Source organism: Lathyrus oleraceus, chromosome 6 (assembly GCF_024323335.1).
Source record: "Lathyrus oleraceus cultivar Zhongwan6 chromosome 6, CAAS_Psat_ZW6_1.0, whole genome shotgun sequence".
Taxonomy (NCBI): Eukaryota; Viridiplantae; Streptophyta; class Magnoliopsida; order Fabales; family Fabaceae; genus Lathyrus; species Lathyrus oleraceus.
Window position 1 is genome coordinate 59,371,071 of NC_066584.1, and position 24,843 is coordinate 59,395,913.

Consider the following 24,843-nt stretch of genomic DNA (forward strand, 5'->3'; position numbering starts at 1 on the left):
GCATTTATTATTCTGTTGTGTATATATTTGCATAAATATTTGCATGCATCATACTATCATGTTGTCGTCCTCTGTGCAGGTGGTTCCTCTGTTTGGGGTGGGTGTTCTGAGTGGGGCTAAAACCCAGGCCCGAGTGTACACCTAGGATTAGTGTGGTCTCACGTTCCTCATTTGCTTTATCAGCATATTGTTGCAATGTGACATACCACAAGCCGGACGAGGTTCATTTGATAGTGCCCTTCCTCTGTGGAGTATCCACTTTGGTTGTGTCACTTCATCTGAACTATTGACTTCGGTGACCGATCATTTCCCGGATCTTTGGTTTAGACGATCTCAGGAGAGCTACAATGGCACACCCGAAAGGGCAAACCCATTGAGTATCTCTGCCCGATTGTCGAGACTATTATCCGCCTTAGGATGACCTGATTAGAATTTACCTGTGAGGGGAGGGTGATTCTTACAGATGCATGTTCAGATGGTGACTTTGATGGTGACTATTGGTTACGTTGATCAGAGTCATATTTATAAGTCGGATTTATGGTCATTTATTGCCGAGACGCCGGAGTGCTGTCCGTGTTATTTATCAGTGGGGATCCGTTTATTTCAGGATTCCCCGGGCCGATTCAGAGGATTGAGGTTATCTGCTCAGAGATTGTCTGGTGATGATGATGATATATCTTTCAGTTCCGTTTATTTCGGAACCCTTGAGTGGGATTTGTGGTTACATATTCCTTCAGATGGTTATGATCGGTTCAGAGATCAGGGTTGTGACTCAGAGCAACAGTTGATCAGATGACTTGGAGGATGGCAATGCATTGCATTCATTCATCAGCATCATTAACATTTGCATTTACCTGCATCTAACACATGTTTATCCATATGCAGGGACATTTTGATCGAGATCCTGGTTGAGAGACTTTCTGCTCAGATATGAGGCCCGGTTTGAAAGATGATGTTGCCTACAGTTTCTTCAACCCAGAGATCGACGAGTTGAGAGATATGATAGCATTGATTACACCCGACCATGTGGGGATGTTCAGAGAGGCATACGGTGGTATTCTGAAGATGGTTTTCAGACTCACTGACAGTGACAGAAGCGCCATTCATACTCTTCTCCAGTTCTATGACCCGGGTTTGAGATGTTTTATGTTCCCGGACTACTTGTTGGGGCCTCTGATGGAGGATTATGCTAGTATCTTGGGTATTCCGATCCGAGATCAGATTCCTTTCTGTGCTATTAGGGGAGAGCCTGATGTCCTTGGGATTTCTCGCGCTCTTTATTTGAGTCCGGAGATGACCAAGGAGGGTTTGAAGGAGAAAGGAAAATTACCTGGATTTCATTTGAGTTTCTTGGAGGCTAAGGCCAAGGAACATGCTGCTATGGGTAATTGGAAGACGGTCTGTGCTTTGATTGCTGTGAGCGTTTATGGGATCATTCTGTTTCCTAATCAGAAGAGCTTTGTCGACCATAATGCTATCAGATTGTTCATACAGAGGAACCCTATTCCTACTCTGATCGGAGACGTCTATTATTCGGTTCATAACAGGAATGAGAAGCGGCGTGGTGGTCTGATCCGATGTTGTGCTCAGATGCTATTCAGGTGGTTTATGGGGTATTTGCCTTCCCGAGGTGCTTTTGCTCATCTCGATCCTACGGTCAAGTGGTCGGTCAGATTGATGGGTTTGCGGGTTGCTGATATAGCATGGACTCATAATGGTTTGGCTGGACAGAATTTTATATATAGCTGCGGGGATTTTCCCAATGTGCCTCTTATAGGAGTTCAGGGCTGCATTAATTACAACCCAACGCTTCTTAGGAGACAGATGGGGTTCGCTATGGAAGTTCCTCCCCTTGAGTGTGAGACTCAGGAGTCCTTTTACTTCCCGGTTGAGGGTAATCAGGCCAAGCTGATGCAGGTGTCTGGGTCATGGCGTAACATTCAAAGAAAGGGCAAGGTTCCGTTTGGCAAGGTCAACAGCCGGTATTTTCCTCTATTCGATGATTGGCTTCGGAAGAGGATTGAGATCACACATCTACCATTTCCGGGAGGTGATCCTTGGTGTCCTATGATTGAGGGTCCGCGTTCTTCTGTCAGTATGGAAGAATTCCTCGAGATGAAGAGAGCCAGAGATCAGTTGCTGGCGGAGAAAGCTGAATTGGAGATGAGTGTTGCTCGGATTCAGACGGCCAACCAGGAGATCAGAGTGAGGATGGAAGATCAAGATAAGCGACATGCATTGGAGGCAAAGCGCTTTGAGATGGATACTGCCTACTATGGGAAGGTCAGTCAGGCTTTGGCATCTTCAACAAAGGAGCACGACATCACCAAAGAGAGATTGGCTAGGGCTTCAAAGGTCATTGAAGATGAGAAGAGGAGGCAAATCCTCGTGAGGGATCAGAGGGATGACAGAGTCAGAGTTCTCATTGCTGAGTGGGAGGCAAAGCTGAAGATCAAGGAAGCGGAGAATGTGAAGACCATCGCTGAGAGAGATCATTACATCGCCGAGAGGGATCATTACATGGCTGAGAGAGATTATTACTTCAGGCAGATGAAGATTCACCAGAAGGAGGTGGGGAGATTACAGCAGGAGAACACCGAGCTCAGGTTCGCCGCAGAGTTCGCGAAGATGGTTGATGAGATAGGGCCGTCTGGGGGACCCTCATCAGGATAGATCTTTATCATTTGTGTGGATTACCGTCAGGCTTGTTGACGGAATTCATTTTGCTTGTATTTCTTTCCCAATTCTGGAAGATTGTATTGGATTTATATCTGATTTGTATCAGTTGTGATGTATGACTATGGCACTTATTGTGCATTTTGCTATTTGATGATTGTTTTCATTCGGTGGTTGATCTCCAAGCTTTATTTGCTTTACTGTATGCACTCACACAGCACACACACATGGTTGGGGGTATTTTGCTAAATCATATATCTCTGATCTGTATGATGAAATCGAATGATGAATATCAGAATATTGCTGCCAGATTATGTCTCGATGAAGCCAGGATCGAGAGACAAAGTGTTCCTCATGTGGATAAACACTGCATTCATGCATGATCATAATAACTTGTATTTTATTTTGCAGGTATCCGTTCTAACGTGCTTGATTGTTTCAGGAATCATTGCTCGTGCTCGCAGAGTTGTACCTTTGCACTCAACACGTCCTCACAGATACTTCACGCGATGCAATACTCCCAGACTAATGGATCTCCCGAACACAGATATCCTCGAGTTGAAGGACAAGATGACCGAGCTGATCAACATCATGCAAGGTTTTGCAGTTGGTCAGAAAGCTCTAGCTGACAAAGTCGAGAAGCTCGAGCGGGCTTCAGCGGCAAATAGTGGTGTCAACCTGGATGATGTCTCCAACCAGGGGCTGGGTGGTTCCAGAGACGGTGGCAAGAGAACGACAGTGGGTATAGTGAATAATGCCGCTGGTTTTGGTGATGCGGGTGGTCAACCGGGTCAGAATATGAAGGACAGTCTGTTCCCGCCTTTCTTCGGGGTTGAGGACGACAGAGAGGAAGACCGAGAGGCTGATCAGTTCTCTATGCACAACGAATCGTTCGAACAGTATGGTGCCCAACCACAGAACAAGGAGATCCAACTGCTGGCAGAAAAGATCAGAGCTCTTGAAAGCTATGCCACTCCTGGGGTTGTCAACATGTCAAATATGGGGCTAGTCGAGAGGATTGTGATCCCGCAGAAATTCAAAGCGCCCACATTTGATAGATATAATGGGAGCTCCTGCCCCGAGACTCATCTGCAAGCATTTTTCCGTAAGATCTCTGCATACACTATGGACCAAAAGCTGTGGATGTACTTCTTCCAGGACAGTCTGTCCGGAGGCTCACTGGAGTGGTACACCAAGCTCAAGTCCTCAGATGTCAAGAACTGGCAGGATCTTGGGGACGCATTCTTTAAACAGTATCAGTTCAATGCTGATATGGCTCCGAGTCGTACCCAGCTGCAGGGTATGTCTCAGAAGAATAATGAGGGGTTTAAAGAATACGCTCAGAGATGGAGGGAATTGGCTGCCAGAGTGCAACCTCCACTTGTTGACAGAGAGATGTCTGATCTCTTCATGGGTACCCTGCAGGGGGCGTTCGCCGAGAGGATGGTTGGTTGTCCGGTGACGAACTTTTCAGATATTGTTGTAGCAGGGGAGAGAATAGAGAGCTGGCTGAAGCTCGGAAAGATTCAGGGGGGTAATGCTTCTTCGTCAGGGTCAAAGAAGCCCTTCAGTAATGGCCAGAGGAAGAAGGAGGGCGATACCAGTGCGGTTTATGCTCAGAGAGGACCCAGTAGGGATCGTTACTTTCAGCACACTGCTGCGGTAACCATTCCTGCTGATAATCAGCCTGCACAGCAGCAACAGCAACAACCTCAACAACAAAGACAACCGTTTCAGCAGAGGCCTCAGAGGGCTGGTTATCAGGTGCGGGGAAGAATGAATGATAGGCAGTTTGACAGGCCGCCTGTGACTTATTCTTTTCTGTTTAAAAAGTTGATGGATCTGGGGTTAGTACAGCTAAGGACTCTGGCACCTTTGAGACCTGATCAGAGGCCAGCCAATTATGATGAGAATGCAAAATGCGAATTTCACTCAGGTGCGCCCGGACACAATATAGAGAACTGCAAAGCTTTTAAGCACACAGTTCAAGACCTGGTGGATTCGAAGGCAATCAACTTCGCACCATCTCCCAATGTCAATGCTAATCCCATGCCCGCGCATGGTCAAAGGGGGGTGAATGCTATTTTTGAGGAGAGTAGGGTTGGGCTGTCTACTGTTGATCAGTTGAAGACTCCGTTGGCTGAGGTTAAACGGCAGTTGTTGCTGAATGGGGTTCACCCGGGCTGTGGTATTGATTGTGCTGAGTGCACTGTTGTTCAGAATGGGTGTGAATTATTGAGGAGGACTGTTCAGGGTCTGATGGACCACGGATGTATTCTGATTGAGAGGGCTGATATGGGAAAAGAAGAGGTCTCCACCATAACAATTTATTTTGATCCGGTGGATTTGTCAAATCTAGCTGAGGTGGCTCCAGTTACCATCACGGTACCTGGAACAATTCCATATGACAAAGATGATGTCGTGCCATGGCATTATGGTGGGGAGGTATATTGCAATGGGGAGAAAGTGGAAGAGCAGACTACGGATGAAACCACCGTTTCAAAGGTGGATAATGCCGGTCCCAGCGGTTTCACTCGCAGTGGCAGATTGTTTGCTCCTGATGCCTTGAGGGGAGGAGAAGGAGAGAAAGAGAAAAAAGAAAAGGCCGAGGCTTTAGCCAGGGCAAAGGGGAAAGCAGTAGTGAATAATGGTACTCCTGATGTGACACCGGCGCCTGTGGGGTCGGGAGAGAAACTTGATGATGATGCAGAAGAATTCTTAAGGATCATCAAGAAGTCTGAGTACAAGTTAGTGGACCATCTGCAGCAGACTCCCTCCAAAATCTCGATCCTATCTTTGCTGTTAAGCTCTGAGGGGCTTAGAGAGGCTCTATTGAAAATTTTGAAGAAGGCCTATGTTCCTCAAGAGATAACGATAAACCAGTTGGAGACGGTCGTGTCTAATGTGCATGCCAGCCATGGGTTGGGATTTACTGACATGGACCTGACTGTGGATGGGAGGAATCACAACCGGGCGTTACACATAGCAATGGAATGTAAAGGGGCCGTGCTTTCGCATGTGCTGGTTGATACCGGCTCCTCATTGAATGTGCTGCCAAAGAAGGCTCTGGCTAAGCTAAATTATGACGGATTGATCTTGACTCCCACTGATCTGATAGTGCGGGCATTTGATGGATCAAAGTGGGCCGTATTTGGAGAAGTTAAGCTTCCTGTGAAGATAGGCCTAGAGGTGTTCAAGTCGACTTTCTATGTCATGGATATCCAGCCGGCATACAGTTGCCTGTTGGGTAGGCCATGGATCCATGCTGCTGGGGCAGTGACTTCGACTTTACACCAAAAGCTGAAATATATCTGGGAAGGACAGGTTGTCACTGTGTGCGGAGAAGAGGACATCTTTGTCAGCCACTTGTCCTCATTCAAATACGTTGAGATGGACGGCGAAATCTGGGAGACACCGAGTCAAGCGTTCGAAACCGTTAAGGTGGAGAATGCTCTGTTTGCGAAGGAAGAAGAGAAACCGTCCATTGCTTCATACAAACAGGCCGCTGAGGTGGTGAAGAACGGAGAGGCTCCTGGTTGGGGTAGGATGATGGACATCTCCGCTAAGAAGGACCGCTTCGGAGTGGGGTATCAGCCTGGCAGAGGCTCATCAGGACAAGGAAGAGGACGCCGTACGTCGGTCACCTTCACTAGTGCCGGAATGCTGGATCCGGATCACATCTGCATGATGAGTAAGGAAGCTGATAGCGACTGTGAAATGGACCGGTGGATAAAGCCGTGCGCACCAGGGATGGGAATCCAGAACTGGAAGGCTGAAAAGATCATCCGGGTCAGTCTGCTGGAAGAGTAATATTTCTCCTATTTTTGATTTTATATGCATGAAAGCCATACGTGTTACCCGACACGTAATGGTCCATTGTAAGGGCCACCTCATGTTTAAAATTTGCAATTTTGCATCATCAATAAAAGGATGTTTTTCAATTAAAAGCGGTGTTCCCTGTTTTTCATTTATTTTTGCAGTTTAAAAATAAAAACAAAATAAAAATGGCAATGTTTTCATTTTTCTTTTCAATTTGTCTCGTTCCGGTTCTAAAGCAATGCATGAATCCACATTCATGCAGATGCGATTATTCTCCGGATCTCATTGATAACAATCCTGTTACACCCTCATATGACTTCGACAATCCGATCTATCATGCCGAAGAAGAAGACGAAGAAGATTGTGAACTGCCAGGGGAATTAGCCAGGTTGTTGAAACAAGAGGAGAAGGTGATTCAGCCGCATGAAGAGCAGATTGAGGTTGTGAATCTGGGTACCGACGAGGTCAAGAAAGAAGTGAAAATCGGGGCTGCTTTGGAGGAAAGTGTCAAGAGCAGAATGGTGGTGCTATTGAGAGAGTATGTCGACATCTTTGCCTGGTCTTATCAAGATATGCCAGGGTTGGATACCGATATCGTTGTGCACAAGCTACCGTTACGAGCAGATTGTCCTCCAGTGAAGCAGAAATTGCGCAGAACTCGACCTGATATGGCAATGAAAATTAAAGAGGAAGTACAGAAGCAGTGGGATGCTGGTTTCCTTGTTGTCACTAATTATCCGCCGTGGGTCGCGAACATCGTGCCAGTCCCGAAGAAAGATGGGAAGGTGAGAATGTGTGTGGACTACCGAGATCTTAATAGAGCTAGCCCGAAGGATGATTTTCCGCTACCTCACATTGATGTGTTGGTAGACAATACAACTCAATTCTCGGTGTTTTCCTTCATGGATGGCTTTTCTGGCTATAATCAAATTAAAATGTCGCCAGAGGATATGGAGAAAACAACGTTCATCACACCGTGGGGCACTTTTTGTTACAAGGTGATGCCATTCGGTCTCAAGAACGTCGGTGCTACTTATCAGAGGGCCATGGTGACTTTGTTTCATGATATGATTCATCATGAAATTGAATGCTATGTTGATGACATGATAGCAAAGTCTCAAACGGAAGAGGGGCATTTGGTAGATCTGGCCAAGTTGTTCGACCGGCTGAGACAGTTCAGACTGAGGTTGAATCCGAACAAGTGCACGTTCGGAGTGCGGTCCGGTAAATTGCTGGGGTTCATTGTAAGCGAGAAAGGAATCGAGGTTGATCCTGCAAAAGTAAAAGCAATAAGAGAAATGCCTGAACCGAAAACAGAGAAGGAGGTTCGTGGTCTCTTAGGTAGATTGAACTACATTTCACGGTTCATATCTCATCTAACAGCCACGTGTGAACCTATATTCAAGTTGTTGAAAAAAGATCAAATGGTCAGGTGGAATAATGATTGCCAAGCGGCATTCGAAAAAATAAAAGAATATTTGCAAGAGCCTCCGATTCTGATGCCTCCTGTGGAGGGAAGACCGTTAATTCTGTATCTGACAGTCCTCGAGGGGTCTATGGGGTGTGTATTGGGGCAACATGACGAGTCTGGTCGAAAAGAGCATGCCATATACTACCTTAGCAAAAAGTTTACCGACTGTGAAACAAGATATTCACTGCTCGAGAAAACTTGCTGTGCTTTGGTCTGGGCTGCTCGCCGACTGAGGCAGTACATGCTGGTCCATACCACTTTATTGATTTCCAAGATGGATCCAATCAAGTACATTTTTGAGAAGTCAGCATTGACCGAACGGGTTGCGAGGTGGCAAATGATTTTGACAGAATATGATATACAGTATACCTCTCAGAAGGCAATCAAGGGGAGTGTATTGTCTGATTACCTTGCTCAGCAACCCATTGATGATTATCAACCGATGAAGTTTGAATTCCCTGATGAGGACATCATGTTTCTCAAATCGAAAGATTGCGAGGAACCAATCCCGGAGGAGGGGCCTGACCCTGAATCCGAATGGATTCTGATGTTTGATGGGGCCGTTAACGTGAATGGTAGCGGTGTTGGTGCTGTTTTGGTTACGCCGAAAGGATCCCACATTCCTTTTGCTGTCCGGCTAACATTTGAGTGCACCAACAACGTAGCTGAATATGAAGCTTGTATCCTGGGGATTGAAGAGGCGATTGATTTGCGGATCAAGAACCTTGTTATATATGGAGATTCAGCTTTGGTTGTAAATCAGGTTAACGGAAAATGGTATACGCATCAGTCTCATTTAGTTCCATATCGGGATTACACGAGGAGATTGTTGACGTTTTTCACCAAGGTGAAGATGCATCATGTGCCCAGAGAGGAGAATCCTCTGGCAGATGCTCTGGCTACTCTGGCCGCCTTGATTAAGGTGCAGTGGTGGAATCAGTTCCCCAGCGTTGAGGTAGGTCGTCTGGATAGACCGGCTTATGTGTTTGCTGTTGACACAGCGCCTGATGATGAGAAGCCGTGGTATTACGATATCAAGCGCTATCTAGAGACTCAAGAGTATCCTGAGGGAGCATCGAAGAAGGACCGAAAGACTCTGCGGAGGTTGGCCATGGTGTTCTATTTGAATAAGGATGGGGTTCTGTACAAGAGGAATTTTGATTGGGTCTTGCTCAGGTGTGTTGATGACAGAGAAGCAAGCCAATTGATGAAAGAGGTTCACGAGGGGTCGTTCAGTACCCATGCCAGTGGGAATGCAATGGTAAAGAAGCTTCTGAGGGCAGGTTATTATTGGATGACAATGGAGGCCCAATGTTTTAATTTCGTGCGGAAGTGTCATAAATGCCAGATTTATGCTGACAAGGTGCACGTGCCTCCAAATCCGTTGAGCTTAATATCGTCTCCGTGGCCGTTTGCTATGTGGGACATCGATATGATTGGGAAGATTGAGCCTACGGCTTCGAATGGGCATCGGTTCATATTAGTGGCTATTGATTACTTCACCAAGTGGGTGGAAGCAGCCTCATATACGAACGTGACAAAGCAGGTCGTTGCCAGATTTCTGAAGAGAGACATCATTTGCAGGTATGGGGTTCCCGAGAGGATCATTACTGATCATGGTTCTAATCTGAACAATAAGATGATGGCAGAACTGTGCCGGGAATTCAAGATTGAACACCACAATTCTTCTCCCTATCGTCCGAAGATGAATGGGGCGGTTGAGGCAGCCAATAAGAATATAAAGAAGATTGTGCAGAAGATGGTTGTGACCTATAAAGACTGGCATGAGATGTTGCCGTTTGCATTGCATGGGTATCGAACGTCGGTGCGCACATCTACTGGGGCAACGCCTTTCTCATTGGTATATGGAATGGAAGTTGTGCTACCGGTTGAGGTTCAGATTCCCTCTTTGAGAGTCCTGATGGACGTGAAATTGCAAGAGGCTGAATGGGTAAGGACCCGGTATGAGGAGCTGAGCCTGATTGAAGAAAAGAGGCTGGCGGCTATCTGTCATGGGCAGTTGTACCAGCAAAGGATGAAGCGTGCTTTTGACAGAAAGGTACGACCTCGGGTATATCACGTAGGTGATATGGTGCTGAAAAGGATCCTTCCTCCTCAAAACGATCGAAGGGGCAAATGGACACCCAATTATGAAGGTCCATTCGTGGTCAAGAAGGTTTTCTCTGGTGGAGCCTTGTTGTTAACGACCATGGATGGCGAAGATTTTCCATCCCCTGTGAATGCGGACGCAGTTAAAAAATACTTCGTATAAAGAGACCCGTTGGACGAAAAGAATAAAATAGTCCAGGCAAAAATGGGCATTCCGGCGAACCAAAAAACAGAAAGAAATGGTTCGGGCAAAAATTAGGGATAAAATGAAAAAACTGTACACCCGGCAAGTCGAAAACCTGGAAAGGCGACTTGGGCAAGAAAGGGTATCCCGGTGGACTGAAAACCCGAAAGGGCGGTCCATGCAAAAGAGGGATTGAAACGAACAACTGCGTCTGGCATGATCGTTTGTGCTTTGGTTAAGGCATCATGGATAATACCCGGTAGGGATCAATCAGAATCGTCTTGTTCAGAAGGCAGAAAGCACGGAGAGTCTGAGGACATATGGGGTGTAACCGAGTTGGAACTCGATGAGATCACGAGTTTCACATTGCCATTAGGATAGATTTTTCCTTTTGTGCGCAATTACCTCTTTTCAGGAATTGCTTCCTTTGTATTGCTCAATATGAGCCACACTTTTCCAATCAATAAAATGCATATTCAGTCAAATAATTTTGTTTTTGTTTTTCATTACCGCTTTGATTGCAAAAACATCCGATTATTTTGATAACGAATCTTTGCATTTTAAGACATACAGGTCCCTTCCAATGCAGGCATATGAGATTGAAAACTTGAAATCTTATTTGGAAGGCTGAGTGACCCAAGTATTGAAATCTTGACACGCCTGGGGCACGGTTTTATCTAACGATCTCTTTTGCAGGTGCTGGTAGATATTTTTCACTTACTTGCAGGTTGTGATGTGGACGCTTTTGATGAACAATCCCCGTGGAGTCCGATCAGGGACGAGTGAATGGAGTATGGTGAAAAGACGATGAGGCGTACGACGATCCTTGGAATTAATCAAGAAGACTCTTCAAAGTCTGAAAATTGAAAAGTCTGTATAAGTCCCAGGAGTTCGCTTTCCGTCGAGCGCGAAGCGGTTTGGAATACAAGATGATGGAGCAGAAAAGTCCAGACGAGTCTGGGAGTTCTCAAAAGTGGAAAGCTGATAGTGGAGTTAGATGGTGAATGTCAGGGTTCGACGAGTCGGAGGGTGTTCAGTACCAGAATTGCCTCATCTCCCCAAGCAGAGTCGTGAGGACTAACTCCCCAGCAGATTCGAGGTCTCCCTAGCAGGGTCAGGATGGTTATCCCCAGCAGGTCTTGGATCAATATTCCCCAGTCGCCAGGCCTGAAGGTGACAATTTCCCCAGCGGAAGTATCTGTGTGTGGTGGTTTCCCAAGCAGAGTCGGGATTGATATCCCCAGCTAGTCAAGACTGGTGTATCCCCACAGAGTTCATTGGTGGTGCTACCCCAGTAATTCCTCGAGCGGATCGGGTGCGATGGAGGTTATCCCCAGCAAGGGTTGCCTTTTCCCAGCAGCAGCGCTATTCCCCATCAGGGTGGAGATCGGAGTATTGACGAGTTCCTCGGCAGAGTATCTCGAGCTCCCCAGAAGAGTCCCTTGAGGGGGATATCTTTTATACATTCATCATGAAAAAATAGCATAGCATGTTGCATAGAAAAATAAATCGCGTAGCATTTCCATAATTATGGAGCATTACGCTGAAAAAAATCAATCATGCATCATTATTGCAAGCATGAGCTAGTCTCAGACCGTGGTTACCGTTTGAGAAGTGGTTGCCTGAGGGTGAAGGTGTTGCTCTGAGGAGTTTGGCACCGTTTTTTTATCAACAGTACTTCCCCAGTAGTGCGATACTGGAGGAAACTTTTTCGTCGGGCAGAGATGGGAATGTTATGCGATCAGCGCGACTCAAGCCGTGGTTACCGTTTGAGATTTAGTTTCGCCGGATGGTGAAGGTGTTACTCTGAGGAGTTTAGCATCATGATGTCAGATCAGCAAGGTTCTTCAGTAGTGCGATACTGGAGGAAACTTTTCCGTCGGGCGGAGATGGAAATAAGATGGGAACGTTACGCGATCAGCGCGACTATCGGGGTTCAAATGGAGAAAAGGAAATGTTGAGGCATTTTCTGGAGATCGGGGTTCAAATGGAGAAAGGGAAATGTTGAGACATTTACTGGAGAGCGGGGTTCAAACGGAGATTGGAGTTGAAGATTAAATCCGGGATGAGGTCCTCAGGGTTATCTTCTGTTCATGTGTCACCTTAGACTTTGGCTGAGGCCAATAGAGGTCGTTATGGGTGTCTTCTGAAGAAGAGATGCACATATTACCTTCCTTTTATGAAGGTGTACCCTCTGATATGTCGCCCTCAGAGTGGTGTTTGGTGTTATTTCCGACATTGCCAGCGGAATTATCACAAGAAAGCGGAGAACGGGGTTCAATTGGAGAAAAGGAAATGTTGAGGCATTTTCTGGAGATTGGGGTTCAAATGGAGAAAAGGAAATGTTGAGGCATTTTCTGGAGATCGGGGTTCAAATGGAGAAAGGGAAATGTTGAGACATTTTCTGGAGAGCGGGGTTCAAACGGAGATTGGAGTTGAAGATTAAATCCGGGATGAGGTCCTCAGGGTTATCTTCTGTTCATGTGTCACCTTAGACTTTGGCTGAGGCCAATATAGGTCGTTATGGGTGTCTTCTGAAGAAGAGATGCACATGTTACCTTCCTTTTATGAAGGTGTACCCTCTGATATGTCGCCCTCAGAGTGGTGTTTGGTGTTATTTCCGACATTGCCAGCGGAATTATCACAAGAAAGCGGAGAACGGGGTTCAATTGGAGAAAAGGAAATGTTGAGGCATTTTCTGGAGAGCGGGGTTCAAATGGAGAAAAGGAGACACGAGGCATTTTCTGGAGAATGGGGTTCACAATGGCGATCGCGAGTTATCGTCAGGCGACTGAGGTTCAAAACGGAGAATGGGGTTCATTATTTTGGCAAGAAAGATGTCAGGGTTCAAATGCAGTGATCCGGGATCATTTGCGCGAAAGAAAATTTCGGGGTTCAAGAACATAAAAAAGAAGAGCAATCAGAAAATTTCGGGGTTCAAGAAAAAGCAAAAAAAATAATAATCCCCAGCGGATGTGGTGTTCAGGCCATGGTTATCCCTGCGTTACCATTTATTTTGGTATCCAGGTCGATGTGGCTGTTTCGGTGATCAGACCGACTTTCTCCGTACCAGACGGATTTTTCTTCAAGATTGTTTCTTTGCCGATTCTGACAGGCATTGATAATTATTTCCCATCAGAGTGCAAATTGTTCGTCTGTTCTTGGTATTCAATCACTCTTCATCCTGATCATCTGAAAGTCGAGGCTATTCATATCGACAGGTTCACAGTGGATTGAATAGGGGCAGCTGTAACACCTCAAAATTTGCCCTCCTCTCTTGGGACTAGATTAACATATTGCATATCATTTTTTAGGTCATTAGTCATTGCATCTTGGCATATCATGTGGCAACATCAATCAAGTCATCCTCCAAGTCTTGGTCAGAAGATAAGAGGTTGGGATTCAAGCTGAGGGTTTTCATTGGACTGCTCATTAACCATCTGAGGGTGGTGGTACAAATTAGGGTTTCATGGTTCTCAAGGAGATTGATCTTCATCTTGGTTGCAATGGTACATCATCATCATCATGGTCTTGATATCATCCAAGAGATTGATCAGATGCCTTGAGATTAGGGTTTTGACCACTAGTCAACCCTAATCATCTGCATTGGGCCAGTCAGGGTTTGTCAAGGAGATGGGGTCTACAATGGATATGGGGATCATTACATGATTATATTGAGCTTATGGAAGCTAGGGTTTCATCATTGAGCCATTTCATCAGGAGTTAGAGGCTCAATTTGATCAGTGCATAACCAGATTCATCTATGAGTCAGAAAAGTCAACTGTGGTCAATTGTGCCTGAAATGGTGGATTTGGAGGTGGGAGAGAGTTAGAGACACTTCATTCATGTCTAAACAAGTTTCATTTGACATTTCAAACATCAAGAATGAAGAAAATAAAGTCAGATGGAAACTTTCCAAAAATGGCAAGTGACCTGTAATTGGAAACTGCCAAAAATGGAAAGTTTTTCACCTCAAAATTACATGTCCAAAAATGATTCAAATGAAATTTTGTCCAACATGAAAGTTGTAGATCTTGCTCTCACCTTTCCAAAAAGTCCAAGAACATGAATTTCTCATGTGTGGTTGGCAAGTTATGATCAAATCATTTTCAGAAAATGCCTAAATTCAAAGTGGCATAACTTTCACATGGAATGGCCAAATTGGGTGATCTTTCTTTGAGCAAACCACATTTCACATTTACTTTCATGATGCATCATCATATTTCATCAAAAATAATCATGGCAAAAAGTCATTTTTCAAGTGGATTATTTGAAAATTGGTGGGAAAATAGGTGATTTTGTGAAATACATGGATTTTGCATACAAGGCCAATTGCTACACACCACAAATGTCATTTAGAACTTGTTTGCATTGGTTTTGGACTGTTACATTGACTGGTTTTGCAAAAGGACATTTTGGACATTACACTTGGAAATGCATTTCACTAATTCATTTTGATTTTGCTAATTGTGATTAGTAAATGGATTAAGGCATGGTATAAAAGGATAATTATAACAGAAAATCATAATCACATTTTCATTCTCCAAGATCTAACAAACTTTCCCTCCAAAACCTCTCAATTCTCCAAACTTTTTCCACACATTTTTCATCATTTCTCATCAAATTCTTCATCAATTTGGCTCGTTCTTGTTGGATCCACCTTCTACATGCATCATTGAGGAACTGTTTCATCAAATCAAGGCCAAAAGGTTGCTGAATCGTGACTGTTGAAAGCTTGATCTACCATGGCAAATTGAAGAATCTTTGAGCTGAGGCATTCATTCCATTCAACTTCCACAACGTTGATCTTCATCTGTTTCACCTTCTTGGACTTGGAAACGCGTGATTCAACATCTGCTTCATCCATAAGGTAAATTTTCGATCTCAACCATTGCTTGAATTAAGATGTGGCTTAGATAGATCTTTCAACGTAGGATAGCATGCTGCTCGTGGTTTTGAATTTGGTTGAGTATCGAGAGAGAAATCTTGATTGGAAGTTTGATGTGCAAACCTATTTTCACTCGATCCGGTTAACATGAGTAGAATTAGGAGAAACTAATTTCATATTCATGATGTACGTGATTAGACGGTGATTTTGATGTATGGCATGTGTATTTTGGTTGAGATGTGTTCTTGATGATTTCTGGAAATTTTGTTGATGTTCTTGATGAAGAACACTCTCCAGGCCGTGTTCAATCCGTTTTTGCCTTGGCTTGTTTCAAATTGTTGTTTACCGCCATCGCCAGCCAATCATAGCGCGCCACTCCATTAAATGAAACGACCGCGTTTTGGATTTCGCTGTGAATATTACAAAACTGCCATTATTTCAATATTATTTCATTATTTCATTTTCTTTTTCATTTTTCATATCATTTTGATTCATGATCTTTAAAAATTCATAAGTGATTCATTTTTTGTCCAAATTTGATGAGACTTTTTTCATTATTCTCCTTGTGATGTGTAGTTTTTTATGATGATTTTTATTATTTTTGTGCACGTGTGGAAAAATAAATTTCCTAGGGTTTGCTTGAATGTATCATTTGTGTACCATGTTTGCCATTTCACTCATAAAATGATGATGCTTCCATAGAAATTCATGAAATTTTGCATGCTTATTCTTGACTCTTTGCTGGTGATTTTGATGTATGGTTTGCAATTTTTGGATCCCTGGTTGATGAGATATGATTTTTTGATTAGAGGTGTGACAATTTGTGTCACACCATGCTTGGTGAATTTCATGATTTTATTTAATGTGCTTAGGGACATTGGATTGAGTTAAACTTTTGCATGATTGAGCATATGGATGTTGAGATCACATGAGAATTTTTCTGGAATTATTTCTTGCATTTCCTATTTGATTGGAATTTTCTCCCCTGTTTGGTCATTTGTTGATTTTTTGTGACACATGTTGGCATTTGATTTGTGAAATTCTGGTTATTGATTGGATGAATGTGAAATTTGACATGTGAATTCTAGACACATTATAGGTCATTTTGGCTTTGATCCTATTCATTTATCATATGTTGTCACTGTTTTATGATTGATGGAAGTTGATGATTGTTTTGATGACTTGTGTTGGCTTGCTTGAACTTGTCTGAACTTTATGAATTTAATTTCCATACTTCCTCTGGTCCAAATGACATGAAATTTGATATGCTACTCATTGAATGTGTTCTGTTTAAGCTTGAATTTTTGTGGGATTTATTGAGCTGTTTTGATATTGATTTGATTGTGATCATTCTGTTTGCTCTAATATGTTTCCAAAATGCATAGTTTGGCATGTTTTGTGTATGAAATGGATTTGGTGCATAGTTTTGGTGTGAGACCAATTGGATTCTCTTTTTGCTTGATAAATTTTGGTTTTGGTTAATTTTCACTTGCTGTTTTGAATTTTTCATCTCCTTTGGACCCTAGGCTTGTCCTAGTGGTCTTGTTTCTCACTTTTGAATTGTGTTACAGGTTGAGATGCAAATGCCTTAAAGGAGAATGATGCAAGTTAATTGAGTTTGATTTGGCTAATTATTGTGAACTAACTTGGTATTTTGTAGGATGCTTGGCTCACTTGAGTTGATTGTGCTTTGCACATTGCATTGGTTGATTGTATTGACTGTTGATTCTTAACTTGTCTGTTTTGACTGTGTGATTGGTATACTGACTGTACTTGATTGATTTCAGGTACCATAGTCGCTTTAGTTCTTTAAGAACTTGATGTGCTGCTGCTTGGTTGTATAAACCAGTTGAGGTAGACTCTCTTGTCTCCATGTAGTCTGGAAGACCTGGCTTGTTATTTAGCCAGGCAACTGTCTGAAGTCCTCCTTAAGAGGCGATGTTTGTGATTGTTTAACTTTGTTCCCAAGCAGGTAAAGACCTCTATGAGGCAATTGGCGGATCAAAGAGATATGCAATCTATCTCCCGCTATTCTGTTGAGTCGTCCCTCTGCTCACACCACTGTGTTGATGCATTGGGACATTAACCCAAGATCTTGTACTGTTGTACAGTTGAGTCAGAGTCTTGAGTGTAGAAGGGTTCCCGCTTTCTGGACCCACGCTCCTTTGTCTGAAGCTCTCCCTGGCCAGGGATAAGAGCTGTGAAGTCTCATCTTCACTCACCTTTCATCTGCTTCACCCTGACTCTCAATGTCAGGGTTAAGAGCTAACACCACCCTTGTACAGATGACTTGCCTTGGCAGTCTGATCCTTTGTTTGAGCCCACTTTTGACTGGATATAGTGTGTGCTATTTGAAATGTTTGCTTTGCTTTGTTTATGCTTGCATGCTTTGCTTTTTCCTGGTTAGGATTAGCTTGCTGTTGTGCAAGTAGGTAGTGAACCTTAACATAGGGCAATGATGCATGATAACACCTAGGCTCGAGTCCAGCTCCCTAGTAGTGTGTCTCCCTTTGTATCTGGTTAGAATTTCTCTCCCGTTCAGGGGAACTACGTCGCCCTGATCCTCATACCAGATGAGGTACGTAGGCAGGAGACCGTGCGAGGTCTCTCCGGGCACCTTCTTTTCTTTTTGTGTGTGTTTGCTTGTTAGCCCTCTTGTGTGCCAGGATATGGATGTAAGCCCAGCGATTGGCTGTCCGTATCCTGAGTGTGTTTGTTTGGTTCGAAAGCCGATGTAAATCCAGCGATTGGCGTTCGGGTTCCATGTTTGCCTGTGTTTGTGTGTGTCTTGTTTGGCGTGCGTGAGTCGAACTACGGCAGCTCTGATTCTCGTTCTAGACGAGATACGTAGGCATGGGACGCGATGTCCTAGCGAGCCCTCTCCTCCTTTCCCCCACCTGTGTTATCTTCGGTGTGTGTGTGTGTGATGTTTGTTTAGCAACCTTTTCTTTCTTTTAGAGCGTGGATCCCGTCGAGTACGACGGACGTGAGGGGTGCTAATACCTTCCCCTTGCGTAACCGACTCCCGATCCCTTTCTCTTTGGTCGCGAGACCATGCTTTTTCCTAGGTTTACTCTGAGCGTTTCCTTTCCCTCTTTTGGGATAAATAACGCACGGTGGCGGCTCTGTGTTGTGTTTTGTTTAACCCGCCGGTTGTTTTTCGCGGATGCGACACTTACCTGAATTCCTTAAAAAAATATTTAGTGAAACCTTCACTCTCTTCCTCTAAATCATCTTTAGCCTCTTGCCCTAGTCTTCCTCATCTTTTCTCCAAGTTTCTACGTAAGATGAATTTTGACTCTTTTTCCCAATTCTCTCTTTTTCCAGTAAACCAATTTCTCCCATTAGGCTTTTCCTATATTACCCTCAACTTAACCTTGTAATTACCACATTTTCCTCAAAATCTCTACACACTCCCTTTTTCTTATTATTTTATTATTCCAAAAATTTATTTATCCAAATAATCAAATAAACTCATATTTTCACTATTTAATATAATAAAATAGTTAAACATCATTTTCAATTACTAAAACAACTCCAAATTATTCTACTCACTTCTATCACCATTTATACCTCTAATTCAATGTTACATACCCCACAAACACCTGACAATAAAATAATCATTCAAATACATGATTCTAACAAATAAAATTATACTAAAATATCTAATTAGAAAAACGAGCTATTACAATAGGCACGATGGCTCCAATGACACTGAGTCTCAATTTTAACAATTGACATATAAATAAACAATGACAAATACTAATAACAACATTCATTACAATATCAGTTGCTCAAAATAGAAAGTACTTGACAATCCAACACTTAAAGTGTCCAAAATAAAATACAACATGATAAGAAAATGACATAAAATATAAACTTCCACTAACCAATTATATCAAAAGAACTCACAATGCCCATGTTTTCAACATGGTTTTTGAACACAATGGGCATAAGTCCGTTAGTTAGGGGATCAACTAGCATGAAATAAGTACCAACGTAACCAACAACAATGTCATTTTTCTTCACAAGATCTCTAATTGTCAAATACTTCAATTTCAAATGCTTAGAACCGCTATAAGTTTTATTATTCTTAGAGTAGAGCACAACTGCTTTGTTATCACAGTAAAGCTTTAATGGCTTAGTAATGGAATCTACAATATGAAGTCCAGTCTCTAAATTTCTCAATCAAATAACATGAGTGATAGCTGCATAACAAGCAATAAACTCTGCATGCATAGTAGAAGAGATGACAGAGTTTGTTTTTTACTCTTCCATAATATCGCACCTCTAACCAACATAAAAATGTAACCATAAGCAAATTTTCTATCATCAACACACCCAGCAAGATCAGAGTCAGTATACCCAACTATTTCCAAGTTGTTAACTCTCCTAAAAACAAGCATATACTCTTTAGTTCCCTGCAAATATCTCATCACTTTCTTAGTAGCAATCCAATGATCATTCCCAGGATTGGACTGGTATCATCCCAAGACGCTAACTATGAAAGTAATGTCAGACCTAGTTCATACTTGAGCATACATCAAGCTACCCATTGTAATATCAAAAGGATTTTCCATTTATTTTTGCCAGCTCGATAATTTTTAGGACATTGATCTTTACTGAATTTGTCGCCTTTAGTAACTAGAATATCCCATGGATTATAGTTATGCATATTGAACGTCTCTAGGACTCTATCAATATAAGCCCCCTGGGACAAGCCAAGTACACCACGTGATCTATCTATGTGTATTTTAATTTCCAACATAAAAGATGCTTCACCAAGATCTTTCATATCAAAGAACTTTGTTAGCATAAGTTTGGTCTCATGAAGTAGACCAAGACAACTATTGGTAAGCAAAATATCATCAACATATAACACAAGAGAGATGGATTTTCTCTCACTGACCTTAAGATAAATGGATTGATCGACTTTATTTTATTTAAAGCACAAGGAAGCCACAACCTCATCAAAATTTAAGTACCATTGTCTGGAAGCCTGTTTCAAACCATAGATAGATTTTCTCAACTTACTAACCAAATGCTCATTACCACTTGTCATAAAACCCTTAGACTGCTGCATGTACACCTCCTCATTAAGATCACCATTCAGAAAATCAGTATTAATGTCCATCTAATGCAATTTCAAGTCAAAATTTGCTTCAAAAGCCATAATTATTCTAAAAAAGTCTTTAGTGGAAACAAAATAAATTTTTTCATTAAAATCAATCCCCTCCTTTTGTGTGAATCCTTTAGCTGCAAGTCTTGCATTAAACCTATTAATTTTACCTTTTGAGTCCTTATTTGTTCTGAATATCCGCTTGTATCCAATTGCCTTACAATTTCCTGGTAACTTCACCAGTTCCCAGACATCATTATTGATCATGGATTTCATTTCATCATGCATTGCATCTGCCCACATGCTAGATTGAGAATAAGTAATAGCTTCCATATAATTTTTAGGATCAATGACAATACTAATATCATAAGCATCCTCACTAAGATAAACTACAAAACCATCAATGATAGCAGGTCATTTTTGTCTTACTGACCTTCTAACATGAATTTGCTCGACTGGCTCAGCAGGTTGTACAACCTCAGCCACAATAGAAGGATCAACTACATTCTTAACAAGTGGTCCAACCACATTTTTAACTGGATGTTCATCCACATTCTCATTTGGAGCAAAACCTCCATGAGGAGTGGATGATCTAACATTATCAATATTAGGAAGTGACGGAGTAACACCACCAGGTATAACAGAATCAACATTATCAGATGCAATGACAGGCTCAACAACCTCAAGCTTACGAAATTTTCTATGCATGGACTCCACAATTTTATTACCTATATTAGGAAAAAAGAACTTGTATCCTTTAGCTCGACCTGGATATCTAATGAAAAAACAATGACTGGTTTTAGGGTCAAGCTTTGTCTCAAAGAGAGTATATATTTTAACCTCAGTGGGGCAATCTTAGACACGTAGATGGTTAAAACTGAGTTTTCTACCTGTCCAAAGCTTAAAAGGTGTTTTGGAACTAATTTACTAGGAACTCTGTTCAGTATATAGAGGGATGTTTTCAAAGCGTCACCCCACAAAAGTTATGGTAAATTGCACCTACTCATATCTACCATAATACTCTCCACCACGGTCAGAATGCACCACCTTTATCACATTTCCTAGTTTCTTTTCAACCTCAGTTTTAAAGATTTTAAACTTTTCAAGTGCTTCTGATTTTTCCTTAATCAAGTAGAGATAGTCATATCGGGAATAATCATCAATGAAAGTGATAAAAAAATTATTACCATAAATAGTAGGAGAAAGGGGCCACTAATGTTTGTATGAATTATTTCCAAAAGGTCTGAACTTCTAGATGAACCCTTCTTATTGGTCTTATTAAATTTTTCTCTAATGCAATCCACATAACCATAAATCATTGAAATCTAAGGAAGGTAAAATATCATCTCTAATTAACCTTTCAACTCTTTCTTTTGAGATATGGCTTAAACGCCTGTGCTACAATAAAGAGGTTTTTTCTCTAATTTTAGACCTTTTAGCAATGGAGCTCTCAACATTCAAGGATGAGGAAATATTATCACAATCTAAAGATAGTTTATATAAACCATCCAACAATATACCGTTACCAACAATTTGAGAATTCAATATCAAATTTATTTTTCCATCATAAAAGGTAAATTGAAATCTAAACTTGTCCAAACAAAATACTAAAATCAAATTCCTACTAAAAGAAGGTACATAAAATGTATATTTCAAAGCAAGTTCAAAATCAGATCCTAAAATTAAGCTAATATCTCCCACTAGATCCACAATGACTTTAAGACCATTTCCTACCCTGAGCTTTCTTTCCCTCAGATTTGGTCTCCGCTGGTTTCTGAACCTCAGTAAAGACACATCAATATGGGTCGTAGAACAACTATAAAGCCACCAAGAATTAATGGGAACATCAACTAAGTTAGACTCAAAACAGACAAAAGCTAAATGATTACCTCCAAATTTGTTCTTGCTGTCTAACCAAGCTTTAAAAGCATGACAATCAATTTTCTTATGCCCATTTTCCTTACACCAAAAACACCAAAAGGATTTCTTAAAGGAAACATGCTTAGGACCTCCTATATTATGGTGTGGACCATTACCTGGTTTCCTAAATTCAAGATATCTATGAGAAGCACTATGAGTTTTTTTCTTATTTTTCCAAGAATTCTTACTAGAATGGGGTTTAGCATGAAAAGTCAGGAGGGCTAGATCACTTATTTCCTTCTTGAGGTTCTCTTCTTCAGCTACACACTTGGTAATAAGATCATTAGTGGTCCACTTCTCACCAAAGGTATTATAGGCAATTTTGATTTGAGTGAACTCAACAGGTAGGCAGTTTAAGGCATGAGACACAATGAAATTCTCATTAAGGTCAATGTTATGGAATATCAGTTTGGTTTGGACATGAACCATCTTAAGTATGAACTCCCTAAAACCCTCATTGTTATCATATTTCATGTTCGTGAGCTATTTCATCAAATATCCAAATTCGACATTATTAGATACCTGAAACCTCTCTCTAATAGCAGTAATATATTCTTTAACATCCTCTATCGTAGGAAATCTGCTAATCAAATGTTCATAAATGGTTATCTTAATAACATACAGTATAGGTCGGTTACTCCTTTCCAACTTAGCTAACTTTTCTTTCTCTTCAGGTGTACTTTAAGCATTGATCACAAGTTTGGTTTCACGCAATGCCATGTCAAGATCAATAATCCTAGTGAAAACTCTAAGTCTTTCTTTCATTTCTTAAAATTAGACCCATTCAGAATCTCAATAGAAGCAAAACAGTTGTTCATAGAGAAGGTCACTGTTGTAGACAAAACATAAATATATTAGAACAAATAATAAAGGCAAAGCATAACTTCAATGAACACAATCTATCATGAAGAGGCCAACATTATCACATAATCCCCTTTGGGTGGAATGCACAAAACCTAGGTTATAACCAATGTCAAAATCTCATATGAGTTACTCAATGAGCATACATTGGGCTCGAAAATCTATCTCCCTTGGTTAGATAAATTATCTAAATCAAAACACCTCCAACAACTTCATCTACGAATTTCAAAAATAAGCTACTCAGTGAGCATACATTGAGTTTAAAACTTTATCTCCTTTGGGTAAATAAATCTCTTAGAACCAAACATCTCCAATAGTTAATCCTTAATCAACCACAATCTCTACATACAATTGTCCACCTTTGGGAAGACAATCATAATAATAACTGAAAATCATTCCTCAAACTACAAAGACACTTTTATAAATTAAAACGAGTGATCTCACTTTGGTGGTATTCACACACAATTATTTATAGAAGTTCTTGCATAGTAATCAAATTTCTCTTGCAAAAAAAAAATCATGAACCAATCATGAATTTAAACAATATAACATTCCCAATAAATTTTGTCTTCAACAATGTCAATCTCAATATTTATATAAAAACAAAAAAAGAGGCAAGAAACATAATGTCTCAAAATAAAAGAAACATAATCTCAATCATGACACAATATTTAAAAAAAAAACTCAAAATATATATATAAAATAAGAGTATTTATAAAATAAAAATATCACAATTTAAAAGGATTGAAACACATTTTGGAGCATGATATCAATTCTAATTCAATTGGGTTTATATAGAAACCATTATATGTATTGTATCTTAAAAATATTGATTCAATTAGTTTTATACAAAAAGTCATAACGTGAAAACAAAGAACATGCACGGTTATTTAATTTCAATTGCATTAATTAGATTTCAGACAAGAAACAATTCTTTCGGTTTTAATCGATTTCATAGAAAAAAATTAGAATGTCAATCGATTACCAAAGAAATAGAATCGCAACTCATAATTATGTTAAATCATAATCATATTTTAACAATAAACAATTGAATTCTAACTCATATAATTAAGCTCTGATACCAAATATAAACGGAAAAATTCACTAATCAATTATATGAAATTAGAGCATCAACACTTATTTGTTGTAGACATGATTTGAGAATAAGAGTTGTCGTTCTTGTCACCTTGATTCGGAATCCTGAAAAGATGAGTGATCGGATCCTCCTCTTTATCTCATACTATCCTTTACAACTCTCAATGAGGCAAGTTGTGGATCCGTCAATTATGTTTCTGATTTTTGTGTAATTACATAAAGTAACCGTATAATAAATATATCCTTAATCTCTACTTATTATTGGTTAATTATTAAAGCCCACACTTTTGTCCACAATTCAAATACTCAATCTTTAATTAAAAATACCACTTAACTAATAAATAGACTTATCTATGCATCTCCAATTATGATTAACCCATTTTTTACAAACTAAAATAATAATTGATCGTAGCTTACAAAATATCCAATAAACATGAAGTCTTCTCGCATGCAAAATGAGTTGAAAGCCAAGTCATAGATTTGAAAAAAAAAATGGAAAGATCTAAAATATACATATTTAAAAGAGAAAATAGAATTAAAGAGATTGCAAAGAGCGAAAATAAATGAATTGCGGTGTAAATAAAGTTTTTGGTGGAGAGGAAGTGAAATTTGATTTGCAAGAGGAAATGATAGGGAGTTTGAGGAATGGAAAATGATTTTTTTCAGTATCATTTGATTTGATTTAGATCATGATATGGAAA

At 41.0% G+C, this 24,843-nt stretch overlaps 1 protein-coding gene across 1 annotated transcript in view; it reads right to left on the reverse strand.

Annotated features, from left to right (window-relative positions):
• LOC127094009 (uncharacterized) overlaps window positions 1-22,660 on the reverse strand; it is a 34,376-nt gene extending 11,716 nt beyond the window's left edge. The window contains exons 1-11 of the mRNA XM_051032889.1: window positions 21,699-22,660; window positions 21,454-21,556; window positions 21,288-21,388; window positions 20,700-21,041; window positions 20,483-20,645; window positions 20,133-20,281; window positions 19,700-19,994; window positions 19,436-19,568; window positions 19,060-19,301; window positions 18,837-18,909; window positions 18,742-18,752 (exon numbers count right to left, since the gene is read on the reverse strand). Coding sequence (XP_050888846.1) covers window positions 18,742-18,752; window positions 18,837-18,909; window positions 19,060-19,301; window positions 19,436-19,568; window positions 19,700-19,994; window positions 20,133-20,281; window positions 20,483-20,645; window positions 20,700-21,041; window positions 21,288-21,388; window positions 21,454-21,556; window positions 21,699-22,660 — 2,574 coding nt within the window. The remainder of the gene's footprint in view (window positions 1-18,741; window positions 18,753-18,836; window positions 18,910-19,059; window positions 19,302-19,435; window positions 19,569-19,699; window positions 19,995-20,132; window positions 20,282-20,482; window positions 20,646-20,699; window positions 21,042-21,287; window positions 21,389-21,453; window positions 21,557-21,698) is intronic.
• Between the last annotated feature and the right edge of the window lie 2,183 nt (window positions 22,661-24,843).